This window comes from Nerophis lumbriciformis, linkage group LG11 (assembly GCF_033978685.3).
Source record: "Nerophis lumbriciformis linkage group LG11, RoL_Nlum_v2.1, whole genome shotgun sequence".
In the NCBI taxonomy this organism is placed as follows: domain Eukaryota; kingdom Metazoa; phylum Chordata; class Actinopteri; order Syngnathiformes; family Syngnathidae; genus Nerophis; species Nerophis lumbriciformis.
In genome coordinates, this window is record NC_084558.2 from 25,078,037 (window position 1) to 25,101,782 (window position 23,746).

The following is a 23,746-nucleotide window of genomic DNA, read 5'->3' on the forward strand; positions in this document are numbered from 1 at the left end:
CCAAGTCCATAACTACAAAAAATACATCAATACCTGCTTTTTTAGGATTGGCAGTACAATAGTTTTTTCCTTGGCGAGCCGCGTCAATTCTCTCAGCATGTGAGCACTGAGTCAGCACAGACGAAGAACGCCCGCGGTCTTGAAAAAAATGATCCAGTGTTTGCCATGTTATTTGTGGAAGCCTGTCACCAATGCAGAGTTGGTGCTTCCGGTTCGCTCTCACTCATAGGGCTGTAAAATGTGAGCATTTTACTCACATTTGCAACTGGAACTGCGAGTATTTAAAAAACAAAAAAAAACAGATTTTAACCCTTTCATTTGCATTTTGCTCCTAGAATAAATCCATCCAAAGTTGATCAAACAAGAGTAACATTTTTGCGCATCTGTGTAGCATGTTCGAAATAAACTAAATAAACTACTCTGGCGGCTTCCTTTACCCCATGGAAACGACATTGCCAGAGTTTTCAGACTTTCCCACTCTGGAGGCTGTTCTCAAAAACTGTAGTTTCAGACCACCAAAAACGCAGTTTGCGTGGGGATAAAAGGCTGAAATGTCATACATATCGTCAGTTTCAACCTAAAAAGGGTTCTGTCTGGATAGGCCTTTAAACCATAACCAAATGGACAAGTGATTGACAAGGTCTGTCACTATGTTTCCATACACTAAATTAGTCAGATTCCTCAAATTGTTCATTGTTTTGTATTTTCACACCTACATGTGAAGTCCAAATGTCCATGCACTTGCTCTAATGCGACTATTGGTCATACGCCATGTGCCTCCTGTACACTGCGGGGCACTTATTTTATTTTAGCGCGGTGAAATTAGTTCCTTTTCTGGTTGACCTATGATGTCACACTAGCCATCTGCGGATCCTTACAACTTCTTTTAACTGATGTCCACTGTAATATTGGCACAGATTACAAATATTATGTCAGTAATGAATATGTTGATGTTAAATAGCAGACATTATCAAGAAATGATCTTGGATTGAGCTACTACCATGACGCTACTACCAAGATTGTATCGGGGCAGATGCAGGTCCGGAGCAAAAACAAACCACCGGAAGAGTTTTTTTTCAAGGATTTTTTGGGCAAAGAAACATGAAAACAAAACTTAAGAATCTCTGAGTTCATTCATAAGGCTCTGTCGTTTGATAGGAGTTTTAAATCCGAAGGAAAAGACCGTACATGCCACGGTCGATATTGTTCTAGATAAAGTTTGCTATGTTCTGGACTATCTTGCCAGTTGTGCAGAATATAGAGTGTTTGCTAATCAGTTTGGAGTGCAAAAATGCAGCACGAAGAGGTTTGTGGACACTTTATTATTTGCCTTTAATATACCTGCTTCATTATCTTTCATCATTTGTACTTTGTTCGAGAGTCCGAATTAAGACGGCATTTCCCTAGCTACCGTCTTAAATACATTTACAATCTGTTCTTTTAATTTGTGAAGCAAATAAAAAGTATCCTCTTCATAACAATTATGTTTTTATTGAAAGGTATCAGCTTCCGGGTTGTAATCCCACGCGTTGAAACTGGCGCATGCGCGATACGTAGGGTCTTCTCCGGCTGCACGACTGCCTGTGTGCAGCCGGAGAAGACCCTATGTATCGCGCATGCGCCAGTTTCAACGATGATTCAATGATAACTCTGTGTTCTGTTGTCCTGCGCTATTTCTGTACCTCCGCGTAGGCTGTGAGATCTGGTTTCCAATCGCATAATCCTGGTGTGTTAGTCCGACTTTTCAAAAACCAAACACGATCCGATTAGGGTGTTTCCATGGGCTGTAGGAGGCTTATTTGGAGCCAAACTATTTGAGAAATCGGGCTAATTTAGTGCATGGACACGTACTGATTGATCACTCTGTGTGCCCCTCCTTGCACAGAGGGCGGCGGGGCTGTAACCCCGCTACGAGCTCACACATTCAGTCATCAAACATGGTAGAGGGCGGGCAACGTCTTAGTTGGAGGACCTGGGCTCTCATGTATCAAGTGCCCTTTTTTAGCCAAACTTGATTGGTATAACAACTGAGAGGCTGTGGATACTTTAGCTACACACAGAGATGGTGCTGGGTAACGGTTCACATAAAGTGCCAACTTTTACTCATCTGACTGATTGATGTGGGACATATGATAATTTATTTTTTGTTTAGTTCTCAGAGATGCTAGCATTGACAGGTTGACAATCGCTCTGCCGTCACTCGAAACGCGAGAAAAAAGCACCTCCTACTGACCTGTGAAGTGAATTACATTTATATAGCGCTTTTTCTCAAGTGACTCAAAGCGCTTTACATAGTGAAACCCAATATTTAAGTTACATTTAAACCAGTGTGGGTGGCACTGGGAGCAGGTGGGTAAAGTGTCTTGCCCAAGGACACAACGGCAGTGACTAGGATGGCGGAAGTGGGGATTGAATCTGTAACCCTCAAGTTGCTGGCACGGCCGCTCTACCAACCGAGCTATACCGCCCCTGACATGTGATTGGTCAGACCGTGCCGAGCTCAAGCACATGGCTATTTTTAATATGATTTGCATATGCATAGCTTCTTTTTCCTGTTGAGTTCCACATGGAAGGAAAAGTGGTGCGCTATTAGTAACGCGGTGTCCCATGACATTGCTAAGGATTTTTTCCCAGTTTCAACCGTGGAAAAAAGCTGTTAGAAATAATTGACATGCTAGACGAGCTTCCCAGTCACAACTACTTTGCACAAAAATCTTGACACAAACGTACACAATCTACAAAGTGTTTAGCTGCAAAGGCAAAATTACCACCTGTCACACAGTTCATGAAGCAGTTGGCAGGTTGGTGTTCGTGGCTAGAATATTTGTGTATGTCTTATAATAATGTTGAAGGGGAACTGCACTTTTTTGAAATGTTCACAATCCTTATAAGAGACAAGAAGACCGCTTTCTAGCATATAAAAATCTGCTCGTTCTTGGTGGCCTGCAATGCAGCTAATAGGAGCAATTGATTGATTGATTGATTGATATATTTTTATTTCAAATATGCATAAAAACAAAAGCAAACCTGATCCAATACAGTGCTATAGCCTTAACAGACATTATAACAAAATGAAAACAATGGAAAAGAAAAAACAAAAACAAATGAGCATTGGACTTTCTTTTTTTCTTTTTTTTTTACATATTTGAAAAGGAGTGAGAAGAAGTTTACACTTATTTAATCCCACCCCTTTTCTTTAAATCATAAATTACTCTGAGCTAGAACTACCTGTTCACTCAATGTACAAACTTAATGAACTTGTATATACATAAATTATAGATATATACATACATATGCACACTACACACATACATAGCCACACCATTACCACTAGTGATCATGGAAATGATATCCTGCCACCACAGCAACACCACTGCCTCAATGGGCAGCCCCACACTCTTCTGTAACATAAACAAGCCAATATCAAAGCCCTTCTTCATCTCTGTACCTCTGGAATACCATGTACCTATACTTCTTTTTAAACTGGTTTATGTTTGGACATTGCTTTAACTCCACATTCAAACCATTCCATAATTTCACTCCACAAATTGAAATACAAAAACTTTTAATGGTCGTTCTATAACTAAGCATTTTGAAATTTAAATTCACCCTTAAATTATAACCGCCCTCTCGTGTGCTGAACAATTTTTGAATGCTTCCTGGGAGTTTATTTATTTTGGCTTTATACATTATTTGTGCAGTTTGATACAAAATAATATCATTAAATTTTAATATTTTTGACTGTAAGAATAGTGAGTGAGTATGGTCCAGATATCCAACCTTGTTGATGATGCGTACAGCTCTTTTCTGAAGTGTAGTTATTGAATTTAATGAGCTTTTATAATTATTCCCCCAGACTTCCACACAGTAGGTTAAGTATGGTAAAACTAATGAACAGTAGAAAATGTGGAGTGATTTGTGATCCAGAACCTGCTTTGCTTTATTTATTACTGAGATGCTTCTTGACAGCTTAGATTGTACATGTTTTATATGTGATTTCCAGTTAATTTGATCGTCAATTGTAACTCCAAGGAATTTTATTTCAAAAACCCTTTCAATATCCACCCCATCTATTTGTATCTGCACCTTTGTTTCATGTGTCCTCTTTCCAAACAGCATTAACTTAGTCTTAGTCAGGTTTAATGACAATTTATTGTAGTCAAACCAAGTTTTTAGTTTACTAATTTCTTCCATAATGACTTCTTGCAATTGATTTAAGTCATCCCCTGAACAAAAAATATCAGTGTCATCAGCAAATAACACTAATTTCAATAATGTAGACACTTTACATATATCATTGATATATAGGATGAACAGTTTTGGCCCCAACACTGACCCCTGGGGGACACCACAAACAATATCCAAACACGATGAACAGCAATCCCCCAACTTCACAAACTGTTGTCTCTTATTTAAGTAACTTTTAAGCCAATCTAGTACAACTCCCCTAATTCCATACTTTTCCATTTTATTGATTAATATATCGTGGTTAATTGTGTCAAATGCTTTTTTTAGATCAATAAATATTCCCATTGCATATTGTTTCTTTTCTATGGCATTTGTGATTTCCTCTATTGTTTCAACTATTGCCATTGATGTAGATCTGTTTGATCTAAACCCATATTGACAGTCAGAGAGTAATTTATGTTTTTCTATAAATGCATCTAACCTGTTATTAAATAGTTTTTCTAATATTTTAGAGAATTGTGGAAGTAAAGAGACGGGTCTATAGTCTGTGAAGTGGTGCTTGCTCCCAGTTTTAAACAGAGGTATAACTTTAGCTATTTTCATTTCATTTGGAAATGCGCCGGTTTGAAATGACAAATTACAGATATATGTTAATGGTTTTGATATCCCTGTAATGACCTTTTTTACCAATGCCATACTAATGTCATTGGAGTCAGTGGACATTTTGTTCTTACATTTGTTTACAATATCCAACACTTCTTCTTCACCCACTGCATTTAAAAACATAGAATTGGGATTTCTCTCCAACAATCCCTCCATATTTTTACCAGTTGTCCGTGGATCTGGGATTTTTTTTGCAAGTTCGGGTCCAATACTTACAAAGAATTTATTGAAGGCATTAGCCACATCTTCCATATTATCATTTTCTTCACCATCATTCGTGAAATACGTTGGATAGTTAATTGAAGAGGTACTGTTTCTTATAATACTGTTTAATAAATTCCATATTCCTTTGATATTGTTTTTATTATCATCTACAGGTAAAAGCCAGTAAATTAGAATATTTTGAAAAACTTGATTTATTTCAGTAATTGCATTCAAAAGGTGTAACTTGTACATTATATTTATTCATTGCACACAGACTGATGCATTCAAATGTTTATTTCATTTAATTTTGATGATTTGAAGTGGCAACAAATGAAAATCCAAAATTCCGTGTGTCACAAAATTAGAATATTACTTAAGGCTAATACAAAAAAGAGATTTTTAGAAATGTTGGCCAACTGAAAAGTATGAAAATGAAAAATATGAGCATGTACAATACTCAATACTTGGTTGGAGCTCCTTTTGCCTCAATTACTGCGTTAATGCGGCGTGGCATGGAGTCGATGAGTTTCTGGCACTGCTCAGGTGTTATGAGAGCCCAGGTTGCTCTGATAGTGGCCTTCAACTCTTCTGCGTTTTTGGGTCTGGCATTCTGCATCTTCCTTTTCACAATACCCCACAGATTTTCTATGGGGCTAAGGTCAGGGGAGTTGGCGGGCCAATTTAAAACAGAAATACCATGGTCCGTAAACCAGGCACAGGTAGATTTTGCGCTGTGTGCAGGCGCCAAGTCCTGTTGGAACTTGAAATCTCCATCTCCATAGAGCAGGTCAGCAGCAGGAAGCATGAAGTGCTCTAAAACTTGCTGGTAGACTGCTGCGTTGACCCTGGATCTCAGGAAACAGAGTAGACCGACACCAGCAGATGACATGGCACCCCAAACCATCACTGATGGTGGAAACTTTACACTAGACTTCAGGCAACGTGGATCCTGTGCCTCTCCTGTCTTCCTCCAGACTCTGGGACCTCGATTTCCAAAGGAAATGCAAAATTTGCATGGTTGGGTGATGGTTTGGGGTGCCATGTCATCTGCTGGTGTCGGTCCACTCTGTTTCCTGAGATCCAGGGTCAACGCAGCCGTCTACCAGCAAGTTTTAGAGCACTTCATGCTTCCTGCTGCTGACCTGCTTTATGGAGATGGTGATTTCAAGTTCCAACAGGACTTGGCGCCTGCACACAGCGCAAAATCTACCCGTGCCTGGTTTACGGACCATGGTATTTCTGTTCTAAATTGGCCCGCCAACTCCCCTGACCTTAGCGCCATAGAAAATCTGTGGGGTATTGTGAAAAGGAAGATGCAGAATGCCAGACCCAAAAACGCAGAAGAGTTGAAGGCCACTATCAGAGCAACCTGGGCTCTCATAACACCTGAGCAGTGCCAGAAACTCATCGACTCCATGCCACGCCGTATTAACGCAGTACCGTATTTTCCGCACTATAAGGCGCACCGGATTATTAGCCGCACCTTCTATGAATTACATATTTCATAATTTTGTCCACCAATAAGCCGCCCCGGACTAAAAGCCGCGCCTACGCTGCGCTAAAGTGAATGTCAAAAAAACGCTGCGCTAAAGTGAATGTCAAAAAAACAGTCAGATAGTTCAGTCAAACTTTAATAATATATTGAAAACCAGCGTTCTAACAACTCTGTCCCAAAATGTACGCAAATGTGCAATCACAAACATAGTAAAATTCAAAATGGTGTAGAGCAATAAATAGCAACATAATGTTGCTCGAACGTTAATGTCACAACACACAAAATAAACATAGCGCTCACCTTCTGAAGTTATTCTTCATTCGTAAATCCTTCGAATTCTTCGTCTTCGGTGTCCGAATTGAAAAGTTGCGCAAGCGTGGGATCCAAAATGGCCGGTTCCGTCTCGTAGAAGTCATCGGGAGTCAGTGTCGCTGTTGTTCTGTGAATCCTGCCTTCCGGAAAGCTCGGACCACAGTTGTGACCGAAATATCTGCCCAAGCATTTACGATCCGCTGGCAAATGTTGGCGTATGTCGTCCGAGGCTGTCTGCCCGTCTTAGTGAAGGTGTGTTCGCCTTCGGAGCTGTGTGAAAAAAGCCACCCGGCCTCTTCGCGTAAACTTCCCTTAACCACTCGCTCATCTTTTCTTCATCCATCCATCCCTTCGAGTTAGCTTTTATGATGACGCCGGCTGGAAAGGTCTCTTTTGGCAAGGTCTTCCTTTTGAATATCACCATGAGTGGAAGTTAGCATGGCAAGCTAGAACCACAGTGAAGGATGACTTCTCATTCCCTGTGGAGCGAATATTCACCGTACGTGCTCCCGTTCCACAGTGCGGTTCAGTTGCTGTGAAATACGGTAGTAATCCGTGTGCGGATGGAGAGATTGCGTCTTTTTATGAACCGGATCGTTTAGTAGGAGCCATTTTGTGGTCTTTACAGATGTAAACAGGAAATGAAACGTACGGTGATATCCGCGCGTTTTTTCTTCTTCTTCCGGGGGCGGGTGAAGCGCTTCCTGTTCTATGGGGGCGGGTGAAGCGCTTCCTGTTCTATGGGGGCGGGTGCTTTCCTTGGCGGTTGCTTGCGTAGAAGAAGAAGCGCTTCCTGTTCTACCGGGAAAAAAGATGGCGGCTGTTTACCGAAGTTGCGAGATCGAAACTTTATGAAAATTAATCGTAATAAAGCGCACCGGGTTATAAGGCGCACTGTTAGCTTTTGAGAAAATGTGTGGTTTTTAGGTGCGCCTTATAGTGCGGAAAATACGGTAATTGAGGCAAAAGGAGCTCCAACCAAGTATTGAGTATTGTACATGCTCATATTTTTCATTTTCATACTTTTCAGTTGGCCAACATTTCTAAAAATCCCTTTTTTGTATTAGCCTTAAGTAATATTCTAATTTTGTGACACACGGAATTTTGGATTTTCATTTGTTGCCACTTCAAATCATCAAAATTAAATGAAATAAACATTTGAATGCATCAGTCTGTGTGCAATGAATAAATATAATGTACAAGTTACACCTTTTGAATGCAATTACTGAAATAAATCAAGTTTTTCAAAATATTCTAATTTACTGGCTTTTACCTGTAGTAATTTCTTATAATACTCTCTCTTATTTGACCTTATAATATGAGTTAATTTGTTTTTATATTTTTTATATTTATTTTCTGCTTCTTTTGTTTTCAATCTTATAAATTCTCTCAATCAATTCTACCACGAAATAACTTTAAAAATGTATTCAAAAACCATCAACAATACTTAATTTAGGTTCCGTAACCTGTTTAATAACCAAACTGCAGCGACATTGTTATTGTAAGAGCAAACACTGAGGGACTCTTTTTCCAGTGTACTAACACATTGGCGTGCTACGGTATTAGCCGTAAAAGCTAACTACAGCAAGAGATAAGCTAGCTTCTATGTCAGCACAAAACGCGTTTGAGTTTGTAATTCACAACACAATGCGATAAGACACCAATCTGTACTGACTAAAAACATGAACAATCATATTACAGTGTGTGTAAAGTCTTACCCACATTTCATGTTTTGTTTGTACACAGCTAGCCAGACAGCGTAGGCTGGCCGTCATGATAAACACATGATGTGCTGCGTGTATCATGATCAATATAAAGTGTGACTCACTCGATGGACTGTTTGGTCCAGCTGGCCAGGGACGTTTTTTTCGGCTAATTATTTGTAAGCACGCCATTTATGTTGAAATAGCTTGGCTTCAAGTTCCACATTTTGCAGCTTCGATTCACTTTCACCTCACTCTATCAGCTTCCATCTGCTCCAACGTCTAACTCTTCCTTTGTGCTCGCTGCTGGAAACTGTAGTTCATCCTCCATAAATTCAGATTAAAAAAGATTAGGTTGTGAATTCTCATTTGTCCAAAAATAGTCGTCTTCGTTGTTTACCAAGTCTGCCATGATTAGAACACGCACAAGCGTGTTGTATCCGGAAGTAGGAACACATGTGCTGCTATGGAAACGGAAATAAGTTAAATAAATGTATGTATGTATGTATGTATGCATATATATATATATATATATATATATATATATATATATATATATATGTATATATATATATATGTATATGTATATATATATATGTATATATATATATATATGTGTGTGTGTATATATATATATATATATATATATATATATATATATATATATATATATATATTTCAAATAGCCTCTGTTTTTTCCTGACTGAACGTATATTCCGCTCTACCCCCGTATTGAGCACTGTATGACGGAACCACAGAAACCTCGACTATATATATATATATATACATATATATATATATATATATATATATATATATAAAAGCAGAGTAATCTTAAATACTTTAAAGTTGTAAATAAGGTAGTGAATTTAAAAGTGCATGTGTTAGTTTTTTAACATTTTTATCATGGTATCGAAAAAATATTTAAAATTGTGGGAATTTATCGGTATCTTTGACAATTAAAATTCTGGTATCCTGACATTGGACATTGAATTGTCCCCTTTTGTATTGTAAAGGATAAATACTTTGGATCCTGCAACAGGCCTTTAGACTGGAGCTGTCCTATATAAGTGAAATGAAATGATGAAACCTGCTCAGGTGAGAGGCATTGTCTTCTATGAAAATAAAAACACTCCAGTTGTGATCTATGAAATACGCTGAAAAGACTTTGGGATGTGTCAGTGGGATTTTAGTTTTTTAGGTCCTGGTTCTGATAGGGTTGAGGTCTGACTTCCAGCATCTATCCACCAGCCTTCTTTGGTTCTACCACCAGTGGACACTAACATACAAATGTTGTCATCTTTCCTAATTCCTCTGCCATCAGGAGTCCCTCCAGCAGCAGCACCTGATGGGCATCACTTCTCAGACAGGCACCGGCACAGGTACGCCTGCCTCCTTGGCCACGCCCCCTACCACTGTTCACCCCGTGCGCCAGTCCTCCATAGCACCCCACCTCCTCAAGTCCCAGCGGTCCATCAACACTTCAGCTACCGCCACGCCCCCGAAGGCCCGACCTCAGAGCAGGAATCTGCTCCTGGACTCTTCTGATGGCAACTTCAGCGGCAGTCAGCCGAAGCAACGGCAGCAGTCGCAGCAGCAACAAACACAACAACCAACGCAGACTCAACAACAGGAGACACAGATGTCTTTGACTGACAGTCCGGCTCCTGGGCTGCCGTTCCAGACGAGCTCCGCCAAGGAGAACCAGGCGCCGTCTGCAGCCGCAGAAGACTCCACGGACACGCCCACAAAAAGCAACAAAAAGTCTCAACAGCTGCAGCCTCCACAGCAGCATCTGCTCAAGCCGGTCGTCAATAAGGTTAGTGGATTTTTCTAACCCAAGACCAGACAATCCTCACTTCCAGTTCTTGTTTTTTTTTGCAATAGAATTGTTGTTGTTTCAGGGTTCTCAATCAAACTTGAATGAGCGCACTGTAGCCTGGGTGTCCAACATGCCGCACCTCTCGGCCGATATCGAGAGTCTGCGGCCCGACCGTGAAGGTCAGCTGAAGGAGTACTCCAAAAGCATGGATGAATCCCGCCTGGAAAGGGTCAGCACACTTCCTGTCCTCTCTTGAAAAGGAACTTGAGGTCAAACTAACCTTTTCAGTTAGTAGTAAGGGTAAATAATTCAGGGTCATGGTTATGGATTAAAACTAGAGATGTCCGATAATGGCTTTTTTGCCGATATCCGATATTCCGATATTGTCCAACTCTTAATTACCAATTCCGATATCAACCGATACCGATATATACAGTCGTGGAATCAACACATTATGCCTAATTTTGTTGTGATGCCCCGCTGGATGCATTAAACAATGTAACAAGGTTTTCCAAAATACATCGCTCAATTAAAGGAACACTTTGAAAACACATCAGATTTCAATGGTGAAAAAAAAAAAGTTGGATATCCATACTGATATGGACAGTTTAATGTCTCAGGAACAAAAGGATGCCACATCTTTTGATGGAAATAAAAGTTTTCAGCCTACAGAGGGCTCAGTATATAGACACCCCGAAAATCAAAGTGAAAAAATTATGTGGCAGGCTTGTCCATTTTGCCTAAATTCAATTTTTGCAACTCAAAATTATTTTCAATATCTTGTGTGGCCCCCACGTGCTTGTATGCATGCTTGACAACGTCGCAGCATGCTCCTAATGAGACGACGGATAGTGTCTTGTGGGATGTCCTCCCAGATCTGTCTAAGGGCATCAGTGAGCTCCTGTAAAGTCTGAGGAGCAACCTGGCGGCGTCTGATGGACCGAAACATTATGTCCCAGAGGTGTTCTATCGGGTTTAGATCAGGTGATCGTGAGGGCCATTCAATTGTGTCAATTCCTTCATCCTCCAGATACTGTCTGCATACTCTTGCCACATGAGGCCGGGCATTGTCGTGGACCAGGAGGAACCCAGGACCTACTGCACCAGCGTAGGGTCTGACCATGGGTGCAAGGATTTCATCCCGATACCTAATGGCAGTCAGACTGCCGTTCTCTCGCCTGTAGAGGTCTGTTCGTCCCTCCTTAGAAATGCCTCCCCAGACCATCACTGACCCACCACCGAACGGGTCATGCTGAATGATGTTGCAGGCAGCATAGCACTCTCCTTGGCTTCTCCAGACCCTTTCACGTCTATCAAAGGTGCTTAGAGTAAACCTACTCTCATCTGTGAAAAGCACAGGGCGCCAGTGGCGAACTTGCCAATTCTGGTGTTCTATGGCAAATGCCAATCGCGCTCCACGGTTCTGAGCAGTGAGCACAGGGCACACTACAGGATGTCGTCCCTGAGGCCACACTCGTGAAGTCTATTTCTGACTGTTTGGGCAGAGACATTCACACCAGTAGCCTGCTGGAGGTCATTCTGTAGGGCTCGGGCAGTGCTCAACCTGTTCCTCCTTGCACAAAGCAGCAGATATCGGTTCTGCTGATGGGATGAGGACCGTCTACGGCCCTGTCCAGCTCTCCTAGAGTAACTGCCTGTCTCCTGGAATCACCTCCATGCTCTGGAGATTGTACTGGTAGACACATAAAATCTTCTTGCAACAGCACGCATGGATGTGCCATCCTGGAGGAGTAGGACAATCTGCGCAACTTCAGGAGGGTTAAGAAATCGCCTCATGCTCCCAGTCGTGATAATGACTCTAGCTAAAGCCAACACTTGTGGAAAAACAGTTAAAAAAGATCAAGAGGGAGGAACTTGAAATAGCCTCCACCTGCAAAACCAGTCCTGTTTTGGGGCCCATCTCGTTGTTGCCCCTCTAGTGCACCTGTTGTTAATTCCATCAACACCAATGCAGCTGAAACTGATTAACAACCCCCTCTGCCACATACCTGACCAAAACCTTATCAGAAAAGTGTAATTGAATTCATGCCATAACCTGATAAAAAACTGTTCCTGTAATTTTTTTGAGCAGTGTAAATCAACTCAAGTTATGGAAAAAAATGCCAACATGTTATTTCTTTAACATGCCTCAAAACAGCAGCTTGGAATTTGGGACATGCTCTCCCTGAGAGAGCATGAGGAGGTTGAGGGGGGCGGGGTTGAGGTGGGGAAGCGTTAGTGCTGCAAGGGGTTCTGGGTATTTGTTCTGTTGTGTTGATGTTATGTTATTGTGCGGATGTTCTCCCGAAATGTGTTTGTCATTCTTGTTTGGTGTGGGTTCACAGTGTGGCGCGTATTTGTAACAGTGTTAAAGTTGTTTATACGGCCACCCTCAGTGTGACCTGTATGGCTGTTGGCCAAGTATGCCTTGCATTCACTTGTGTGTGTGAAAAGCCGTAGATATTATGTGACTAGGCCGGTACGCAAAGGCAGTGCCTTTAAGGTTTATTGGCGCTCTGTACTTCTCCATACTTCCGTATACACAGCGGCGTTTTTGAAACCGATACCGATAATTTCCGATATTACATTTTAAAGCATTTATCGTTTTAATTAGGGATGTCCGATAATATCGGACTGCCGATATTATCGGACATCCCTAATTAAAACTATTATTTAACAAATACATACAGAGATGCTTGAACGTTTGTGAACCCCTTCAGAAGTTTAGATATGTTCCTCCCAGCTTGTTTGTCGATCGCATCGCAAGTGAGATAATGATTCAAGTTGACTCCTGGTGCAGAGACGGTAAACTGGTAATGTCGAATAAGAGTTCTTTCTTGAATTTCTAGATTGACAGCTTTTTCTGTGTGAGTGAAGTTTGTTGTAGTTTTCTCAACTTGCTCGCAACTCAACTCAAAACATTTGTATCACAAATCAGCCCCGCCCTTTGAAATGAATTGAAATTAATTTAATTTGTGCTTTACCCTCCCAAAACACCACAATTTTAACATGCAAAATGCGTTTTAAAAATTCCCCCAAAGCTTTTAAGATAGGAAAGATTGTTTATATATTAGAATGTAATATAACAACTAAAGTGGTTTTATGTAATGCATTTACCTTTGGGATCAGCCTAACAATCGGAATTAGGAAATGGCTTTTTATGTTGCACACGGATGTATTTGAGTGACGGACCGGAAAGGATGAAGTTGATAACAAGTGATATGTATGTCTGTGTACCAAAAGTACCGTTTGTTGAGTCAGGACTAGATGCAACAAATTGGAACACGTCAAACACAGCATTTGCAGCTTCTAAATATTTTTTGGGGATAAAAGTTTGTTTCCGGTGGCTGGAGGGCAGGATTGTGTCGATCTGTGAGTGGCGCACCTAAACTGTCTAACTAAAACTTATGTTTGTATTTTGTGTTAACAAAGCAGGAACAGCAACGTGTAACAACATATTAACTCTTTGTTGCTCAAACGGTGAAACCCTGTTACAAATATTACTTCGAGAGATAAAATGCTCGTAACTCAAACTATGCCTGCAATTTAAAGCATAATAAAAAGCTCGGAGGCAGCTCGGATCTCAAATTACTAAAGTTAAGTTACTCTTAAGCAGGGATGATGTTTGATAAGAAATTATAGAGTTCGAGCCCATTATCGAATCCTCTTATTGAACCGATTCCTTATCGATTCTCTTATCGAATCCAGATAGGTTGTTGTATATGGAAAAAAACACAATATCTGGTTTAACAAAAGCTCACTTTTATTTTTTAAGAAAAAAAAAAAAGAAAAAAAAAATATTGACTGTTACCCCCCTAAAAAAAATAAAAAAATAAATATTGACTGTTACCCAAGTATATTAAGTGGGATTTTTCAGAAAAACAAATATATACAGTAAAACAAAAACAACCTGTCTCTGTGATCACTATAGGTGTATAAATAATAATATAGTGTTAAATAAAATCAGTCCCTTGGGCACAAAACTGAAAATAATACAGCTCTCCAAAAAGTGCACTTCTGCTGCTATTGGAACATACTAACTACACACACTATGACACTAAGAACACCACAGTCATCAATCAACAATTCTTCCCCCCTTCCATGAGAGCGAAGCCTGGCAATAATTGCATATTGCCTGTTCTGCCCTCACTATACGTGTTGAGTTATACAGCTTGGCAGACAGCTAACAAACAATCCAAAGCAGATTAATCCATTTAGGCTCTTTATTGTTTTTGATCTTGCTTTGTCTTTTCCTATCTTTACTTTTGTCTTGCACTGGACTGTTTTTTGTTTTTTTTAACTGAAATACACACACTGACAAATGTATAAGCTATGTGATTCAATTAACATACTGAAATGTAATACACAATATGTAAATATTAGCCTCACACAAATATACAGTACTATCATCAAACAAATACTTCTGAGTGTTGAAACTATTTTGATGGTGGAAATACACAACTGGCAGCCATTTTAAGTCCTCAAAACCGATTTCGAACATCATCCCTACTCTTAAGGTACTCCTAAATTGAGGTACCACTGCACTGTACTGATAATAATACTTTATCACATAGTTGTAAAATATTACTGACTTAGGGTAAATGAGATGGGTTTCCTGTATAAAAAACTCTCCATTTTAGGAAATAAGGATTTTAGAAATGGCCGGGTTTTCCCACAAATAAAATGTTTTGATCAATAATCCGCAAGTGTGCTGAATTGTGATAAACAGGGATCCTCTTCATTAATAATCCAGAGCAGTTTCCCTTCGCAGGTGAGGGAGTACGAGGAGGAGATCCATTCTTTGAAGGAGCGTCTGAAGATGTCTCATCGCAAGCTGGAGGAGTACGAGCAGCGGCTCGTGTCGCAGGAGCAGCAGACGAGCAAGATCCTGCAGCAGTATCAGTGCCGCCTGGATGACAGTGAGCGGCGCCTCAAGCAGCAGCAGGTGGAGAAGGATTCTCAAATCAAAGGCATCATCAACAGGTGACGCTTGAGCTCGGGGGGAAAATGTCTATTACCTTTTTTTCTTTTTTCTTTTAAAAAACCCCCCCAAAAACCTGGCATCAATCCTAACACACCAGGGGGTTGTCAGCACTGCCAGATATCCAACAACACAACAAAACACACAAGAGGAGATTAATAGTGAAAAGGTGCTATGAATCACAAACCAAGCAAAAGTGCCATAATACATTCACCGGACACAACATTAGGTACACATACATATATCTATCCAATACAAAAAGCAGTCATTGTTTTGACATTAATACATTTAACAATACACATACATTTAAAGGGGAACTGCACTTTTCTGGGAATTTTGTCTATCATTCAAAATCTGTTTATGAAATAAGAACACACATTTTTCCCTTTACTAAATTTTAAATAGTAAAAAACTGCGAGTAAGCGGCAGCTAACAATGCAGGTAATGGGAATAGAATAAAATGCTTCATTGTCATAAAACATGAGCGCATGACCAAAATACAGGTGGCTTCTCTGTTTGGTTAGGTGCAGTTGAAATACAATAAAACAAGAAATAACCTGTCAAGAACAAATACATAAATACCAGTATGAACAGTAGTGCAAATGTGGCGAACAGTGTAAGCTATTGGGACAGATTCAGTATCCTAGACATTTTTTATTCTGTTTGCCCTACTCTTGTCTGAGCGAATACTCTTCCCTAATGGCAGCTTGAAAAAGGTCTGACCAGGGTAAGAACTTCCTGCCCGGATTTTCTTTGCTCTGCCGAGGCAGCGAGATCAAGCAATGCCCTCTAGGGCATGCAGAGGGTGGCCGATAATCTCATCTGCTGTCCTGGTCATCCTCTGCAGGGCCTTCCTGTCTGCAGCAGGGAAGGCAGCAAACTAAACAGTTACACAGTACATCAGCACTGGCTCTATGGTGGATCGATGAAAACATACCTCCAGTTTCTCCTCAATGTTGGTTCCTTCGCAGCACGCAAATGAAGTGGAGTCTCTGCTGTGCCTTTTTGACCAGTGCTAAAGTGTTGACAGTCCATGTGCTCAATAAACTAGAATATAACCAAAACTTTGCTTTATTTCAGTAATTTCATTCAAAAAGTGAAACTAAATACATTTATTACATATTTTTCAAATGTTTATTTATTTTAATTTTGATCATTATAACTGAAAAGTAATGAAAATACCAAATTCAGTATCTCAAAAATTTGAATATTATCCATCCATCCATCCATTTTCTACCGCTTATTCCCTTCAGGGTCGCGGGGGGCGCTGGAGCCTATCTCAGCTACAATCGGGCGGAAGGCGGGGTACACCCTGGACAAGTCGCTACCTCATCGCAGAATTTGAATATTATCTATGACCAATTTAAAAAATGGATTTTAGAAATATTGATCAACTGAAAAGTATGAACATGTACAGCACTCAATATTTAGTCGGGGCTCCTTATCTGATTTACTGCAGCAATATGGCGTGGCATGGAGTCCATCAGTCTATGGCACTCCTTAGGTGTTATGAGAGCCCGGGTTGCTCTGATCGTGAAAAGCCGTAGATATTATGTGACTGGGCCGGCAATACACCGGCAATACTCCATAGATTTTCTATGGGGTTGAGGTCAGACGAGTTTACAGCACAGTTTCCACAGTCAGGAATGGTTTGGTGTGCCATGTCATCTGCTGGTGTTGGTCCACTGTGTTCTCTGAGGTCCAGGGTCACTGCTGCAGTCTACCAGTAAGTTTTGGAGCATTTCATGCTTCCCGCTGCTGTGCAACTTTATGGAGATGTAATTTTAGTTTTCCAACAGGACTTGGCACCTGCAAACAGTGTCAGAACTACCAGTACCTTGTTGAACGACCTGTCGTTAATTGGCCAGCAAACTCGCCTGACCTCAATCCCATAGAAAGTGTATGGTCAAGAGTAAAATGCGATACGCCAAACCCAACAATGCAGAAGAGCTGAAGGCCTGCGCTCTCATAACACCTGAATGCCACAGACTGATGGATTCCATGCCACACCATATTGCTGCAGTAATTCAGGCAAAAAGAGCCCCAACCAAGTATTGAATGCTGTACATGTAAATACATTTCATGTTCATACTTTTCAGTTGGCCAACATTTCTAAAATTCTTTTTTTTATTGGTCATAATATTTTAATTTTCTAAAATACTTAATTTGGGGTTTTCATTAGTTCTCAGTTATAATCAACAATAAAATAAACCTTTGGAATATAACTGTCTGTGTGTAATGGATCTATAAAAATATACAAGTTTAACTTATTGAATGAAATTACTGAAAACAACTTTTTGGTCATTCTAATTTATTGAACAGCACCTGTAGGCAAACTGGTGTGGCTCAAAGTTCTTGGGGTAGGCAGGTTTTGACATATTGGTGAACAAGTCTTTCAAAACCCCTCATAACCACAAACGTCAGTCCCACTGGTAGTACAAACGTTTGTAATTTAAGTCTTTTATGGCTGTCCTCTTGGGGACACGGGTTTCTAACCTTCAGTGCCCGCCTCTCCTGTTGTTCTCGGAGGACAAGCAGTCGAGGTCTATAGGGCAGGAGGGGCATATGAGGTCTGGCTGGTTTGGATATTTTGAAACGGGAAAAGAAGTGATTGAGTTTCTCTGTGTTGGTGGCGGCCAATTAGTTACTTTTGTAGCTCATCAGGTGTTTGATGCCGTGCCACACCCACCACAAGTCTTTGTTGTCCAGGTGCACCTACACGTTCTTTCCGCCTATACTCCACTTGATGCCTTTGAGGTCAGTTTTAGTTTTGCTGAATTGCTCTCTGTCCCCTGAGTGGAAGGCAGAGTTTTGGGCCCTCAAATGTAGTTTGACCTCTAAGGTCATTCATGTTCCACAGTGTCTTTTAGACCTCGGGGTCCAACTTTTCACAATAGAGGGGCCCGGGGCCCACTCAAATATTAACACTGAATCAGTAATCTTACTCTTGACTTAAATGGTATTCAATAATTATAACTAGCCTACTTACAGTGTACAACCTTGTCAAATGATATGTAACCATGTGTTGATCACAGAGTATTATTTATTTAAAACATAAACCTTCGGCTTAGGCAGTGATGGGCAAGCTACTTGGAAAATGTAGTAAGCTAAGCTACTAGTTACTTTTGATTAAATGAGCTACAGGGGAAGCTATCCCCAAATAATTGTAGCAAGCTACGCTACAAGCTACACGGCGAAAGTAGCTTGCTACATATGTATAAATATATATCTCAACTTAATGTACAGCTTTCCACCAAACAAAATGACAGAGAATAAATGGTCAGTTTGACTGTTTATTATAATAAACACAAACTGGAAACATGCCCTCTGTCTGGCTTTTTACCAAGTTAAAAGCGGGGGAAGACACTGGAAACAAATTAAATTAAAGGCAGTTAAACACCAAAAAATATGCAGCACTCTTTTATTGAAATGGGGACTTTTCAGTACAGAACACATGACTGTTTCAACAGAAACCACAGTGGCAAAATGACAATAACATTGCCAAAGGACAAGTGCAAAACATTTGTCTCACAAAACAGACACCAACAAACTCCATTTTTACATGAACAGAAATGAATACAATTGAACATTTGTTTGTGCTAGGACTGGAATCCTATGTAACTGTTATACTAGTGTTAACTAAGCAGCATGGGGTAATCGGCACTGACACTTTCCCAGTGCCCCCCGACCCCCAAGTGATTTGCACACACAGCTGTTAGTCAGCCAGAGCAAAACAGAACATTTATAAAATGTTGAAAATGATGTCAATTAAATAAAAGTACAGATAAATGGTGTATTGATGCACTCTGAAAGAAACATAGTTATTTAAACAAGACCCTCGCTTCATGTGGTTTCCGCCACCACTGCGAGCAATGCGTTTAGATGTTGCTTCCTGATGCTGCGTCATGACTCGCCCTATCTTGCCTCTTATTGGCACTGACCTAAACCACTCGTGACTCACCTTATGTAAACCAGCCAATCATTGATTTTTTCTGTATTTTTTTTGTTTTTGTCCATTTGTTGAGAGCCATATACCGTATTTTCCTGACTATAAGCCACTACTTGTTGCCCACTTTAAACCCTGCGGCTTGTAAAACAGTGCAGCTAATTTATGGATTTTTCTTCGCTAACGGCCATAATATTTTTGTATTGAACAAATAGATTTCATAGAACACTGAAAAGGTGTATTATTGTGTGTGTTATGGCACCATCTTTTGGATGACATTGCTCACTGCAGGTGCTTAGGGTTGAAAATGTACTTCCTCTTTTGTTCCTTGACCCGGAAGTATTTGGCCATAGCGTTTTTACACAAAGGATTCTCCATTCATCACACCAAGCAACGTTTGTAAGTTTTACAATATAACTAAAGCAATTCATACTTTCTAAACCGTAGTAGCTGGCGACTTGGAGGACCAGTGTGAGTAAGGGGATACGTCACGATGCATGAAAAGTAGTTCAACTTACAATATTGTCGCTATAACTTGGTTAATATGCCGGTCATGGCATGTAAATGGAACGTTGTTGGCAGTTTGTTTACGTTGTATAGGCACAGTAGATGAATCCCATATACCTGCGTTATTAGTTGTCTCTTACTAGCAGTTTTTTAATACTTGGAACGCACATAGGAGAAAGATGTTTGTTCTTGTCTCACGTAAGGATTGTGGATGATGGGCAACATTTCAAAAAAGTTAAAACTTAAAGTATCAATTATTGTCACACACACGCACACACACACTAGGTGTTGTGAAATTATTCTCTGCATTTGACCCTTGATCACCCCCTGGGAGGTGAGGGGAGCAGTGGCCGCGCCCAGGAATAATTTTTGGTGTTTTAACCCCCAATTCCAACCCTCGATGCTGAGTGCCAAGCTGGGAGGTGATGGGTCCCATTTTTATAGTATTTGGTAAGACTCGGCCGGGGTTTGAACTCACAACCTACCGATCTCAGGGCGTACACTCTAACCACTAGGCCACTAGTGGTTAGAGTGTTTTCCCTCCAAAATGTGCAATTCCTCTTTAAAGCGTTGTGCAGCTTTTGTATCGGATGTCATTACATTGTGCATGTGCCTAATGAAACGGCCGGCAAGTGTACCATCATTCCAGAAAGAATATTGCTTGTACAAACAAAACAGGGCATGCAAAGACCGCAACCTCATCACACGGCCACACGCACTTACTTACACAGAAAAAAATGGCGGCTTCGTCATTCTATTTTTGTCAAGCGTTTGTTTCTATTTCCCTGTTGTCAGACTCATGGCTGTGGAAGATGAGCTGAGAGGGGGTGCCATTCCTGATATTAAGCCTCGAATCCTCACAGACCAGGTTTGTGCCTGAGTCTACACGCACATATTTATATTTACTTCTCTTACCATCGCCACTTGTTCAAAAGCACTGCATCATTCTCCGTGTCAGTCAGTGCAGGATACACTTCACCTGTTCCATCCATCAACACCACATGTCACATCCTCAGTAGGAGCTGTTTGGAGGGTAAAACACTTGTTTCTTTTGAAGGAATATCAAGCCCTCAACACCCACACTCTATATTCTATCATAGTCTCACCAGTGCCGCCATGAAGGGGAAAAACTCAGAACTAGCCCGCAAGGCCACTGTGCCTTGGCTCTTAGGCGGCTCACGTCCTTTCTGGGTTGAGCGTTGAGATATTCCTTCAAGACGGGAAGAGTCCTGTCATGTGCCAGCGATTTATAAAAGTTTTTTGAAAAGCCATATTTTAACATTTAGGTGGTCCTCTTGAGAATGTTGAGCAACAATTCAATAGCTTCTTTCCTTACAGGGCTATGGCGGTCTCCCAGGATCCTGACTGCCAGTTCGAAAGCGACTAGGATCCGTGATGGTCATCCAAGTGTAAGCGGAACCAGAAGATCTACGGTACCTCACAAAAGATTCTTGTCGCAAGAAAAACTTTCAAAAGAACTTGACAATCACTTTTACGACTGAGACCAATTTGTACAAAGAATGTCGAGTTAACGCCTCATCGGGAGTTTCTTCATCTGTCAAAAATGCTGACGAGAGGATTCTTGCGGGCACAATGCAACACCTTGGGGCTGCCGACTAAAATGTAGAACAAGCACAAAGTCCGCCCTGATTAGTTACATATCTTTTTTTTTGCACCTTTTAATCATTTTTTAAAATCAAATTATAGCTGCTTTCTACTCAATTTCAAGCCTTTTCATTTTCTATTCTAATGACTTTTTATGATGAAAAGGCTGAAGTTGACTACAGAGTATTAAAATGTGTTTTTCAGGATAAATACTATTATACTTCTGTTTTATGAGAAACTTTCTCATAAAAGTTCATAAAAAAATCCTATTCTACAGTTTAAAAAATCAGCTGTCTTTAAAGAGGTGCAATAAAAAAAAGTTACCTACCCTTTACATTCCTAAACAGGGTCATTCTTATGGAAGTATTGTTGTAGTAAAACAATTTGAAATTGCGCGTTTCAATATTTTTATGTGTAATCAGATCTGCGTGTCTCTGTTCTAATTTGTATGTCTGTGTTTAGATTGTGTAAAAACAATCTGTGGGTCCATGTTTAAATCCTAGCACCCAGTGATAACAAGGCGGAAGTTAGCATCTGATTCGAATGGTGTGCGATACTGATACCAGACTGATACTTTTACTTGAAATGTCATTGTTATTGACTAATTTTGTCACTACTGTAATACAAAAATACATTGTTTTAATTAGTTGACAAGGCAATATTTCTATTCAATATATTTAATATCTTCTTCTATCCAAAATAACCTGGTCGATTACACATCTCTTTTACACTGTAAAAGAGACGTGTAATCTTTTGAGATTATGAATGCATCCTTCTGGGATGCATTCATAATGCATCCCAGAGCTCAAGTTATTACCAATAATTTCAAAGATAGACTAAAGGTTTCACAAATCATGTTTTTTTTTAATTTTCTGTGTCTGTGGAATAGTCTTGTCCAGGTTTGAGAACTTTGCGTACAGTTGTTTTTAATCTGGACCTGAATTCATGTGGTCTACATTGCAAGTGTCAAACTCATGGCCCGGGGGCCTAATCTGGCCTGCCACGTTAGTTTATGTGGCCTGGGAAAGCCTGAAAATAATGTTTGTCAATTGCTTGATTTTTCTCATTAAATGTATTAATTATTTCTGTTTCAACATAATACAAATTAATTTCCTGCATGAAATTGCATATATTTTAAACTTGGATATATATTATACAAAAAAATGCATTAAATTTTTTTTTTTTTTTTAAATATAAATACCTTAATTTCTGCATGACACCTTGGCTGATTTCAAAACAAATTATCCATCAATTTGTACATGAACCTAATAATTAAATGTATATACAATTGTATAATAATAATAACATAAGGTGATTATACATTTATATTCACATGTATTCACTTTTACAAGCAGCCCTCTGAAGGCAGCCGTAACTGCGATGTGGCCCTCAATGGTAACGAGTTTGACACCCATGGTCTACATCATGTAAAGAAGGTTAAATAGATGAAGAATCTATAAACAAATACAGTAGTACCTCAACTTACAAGTTTAATTGGTTCTGTGACATAACTCTTAAGTCAAAACACTTGTATCTCAAGTCAACGCCGCCTATTAAAATGAATTGACATCGATTTAATTGTTGCTTGGCCCCCAAAAACAGCACAATTTTCAAATGTGACATGCTTTTTAAGAAGAGAAACACATTTTTAGATTAAAAAAAATATTGTATTAAAACAATAGTGTTATTATCAGTATGAATGTAGTACCAACAACTACAATAGTTTTACAAACTAATGTAATGTACAGCATTTACCTTGCAGAGTGGATGGTATCTCCTTCTCCGATAAACCCCTCATTAGCAACTTTTCTATATTTTCATGGATACATGTCTGCCATTTAGACATTATTTTAACATCCCTGGCTGGCATTCAACTCATTTTGCTTCATTAGGGTGCAGACGACTTCGCCAATTTAGTGACACGCTCTGTCCTGTTTATAATGATGTATTTCTTTAATTTAATGAACAGAATCCACTCTCTCCTTCTCAGCACTGTCCGTCACGCTCACTTCCTTCATTCTCATGGTTGGAAAAACAAAGTTATGTCCATCTCTAGCTATAAGCTAATACTAGCGAATAGAACCCCCCCTCCCTCCCTCCCTCTCCATAAGCCTGGAAGTCGTTCCGTTAGGCGTCACAGCCTTTTGCCTCATTCCGCAGAGTGATAGTGTTTACACCAGGGGTGTCAAACTCATTTTAGCTCAGGGGCCACGTTAAGGAACATATATTCCCAAGTGGGCTGGACTGGTAAAATCATGTCATGATAACTTAAAAATAAATATAACTTCAGATTGTTTTCTTTGTTTAAAAATAGAACAAG

At 40.0% G+C, this 23,746-nt stretch overlaps 1 protein-coding gene across 6 annotated transcripts in view; it reads left to right on the forward strand.

Annotated features, from left to right (window-relative positions):
* LOC133610589 (ras/Rap GTPase-activating protein SynGAP-like) overlaps window positions 1–23,140 on the forward strand; it is a 73,494-nt gene extending 50,354 nt beyond the window's left edge. For 3 of the 6 annotated variants that reach the window (XM_061966997.2, XM_072914109.1, XM_072914108.1), the window contains 5 exons: window positions 9,890–10,384; window positions 10,470–10,616; window positions 15,159–15,370; window positions 20,617–20,689; window positions 21,160–23,140. In XM_061966997.2, the coding sequence (XP_061822981.1) occupies window positions 9,890–10,384; window positions 10,470–10,616; window positions 15,159–15,370; window positions 20,617–20,689; window positions 21,160–21,186 (954 nt within the window). In that variant the 3' untranslated portion in view covers window positions 21,187–23,140. Of the gene's footprint in view, window positions 1–9,889; window positions 10,385–10,469; window positions 10,617–15,145; window positions 15,371–20,616; window positions 20,691–21,159 lie in introns of those variants that run through there. The other 3 variants (XR_009815899.2, XR_009815898.2, XM_061966998.2) reach the window with 3 other exon arrangements.
* Window positions 23,141–23,746: the final 606 nt, after the last annotated feature.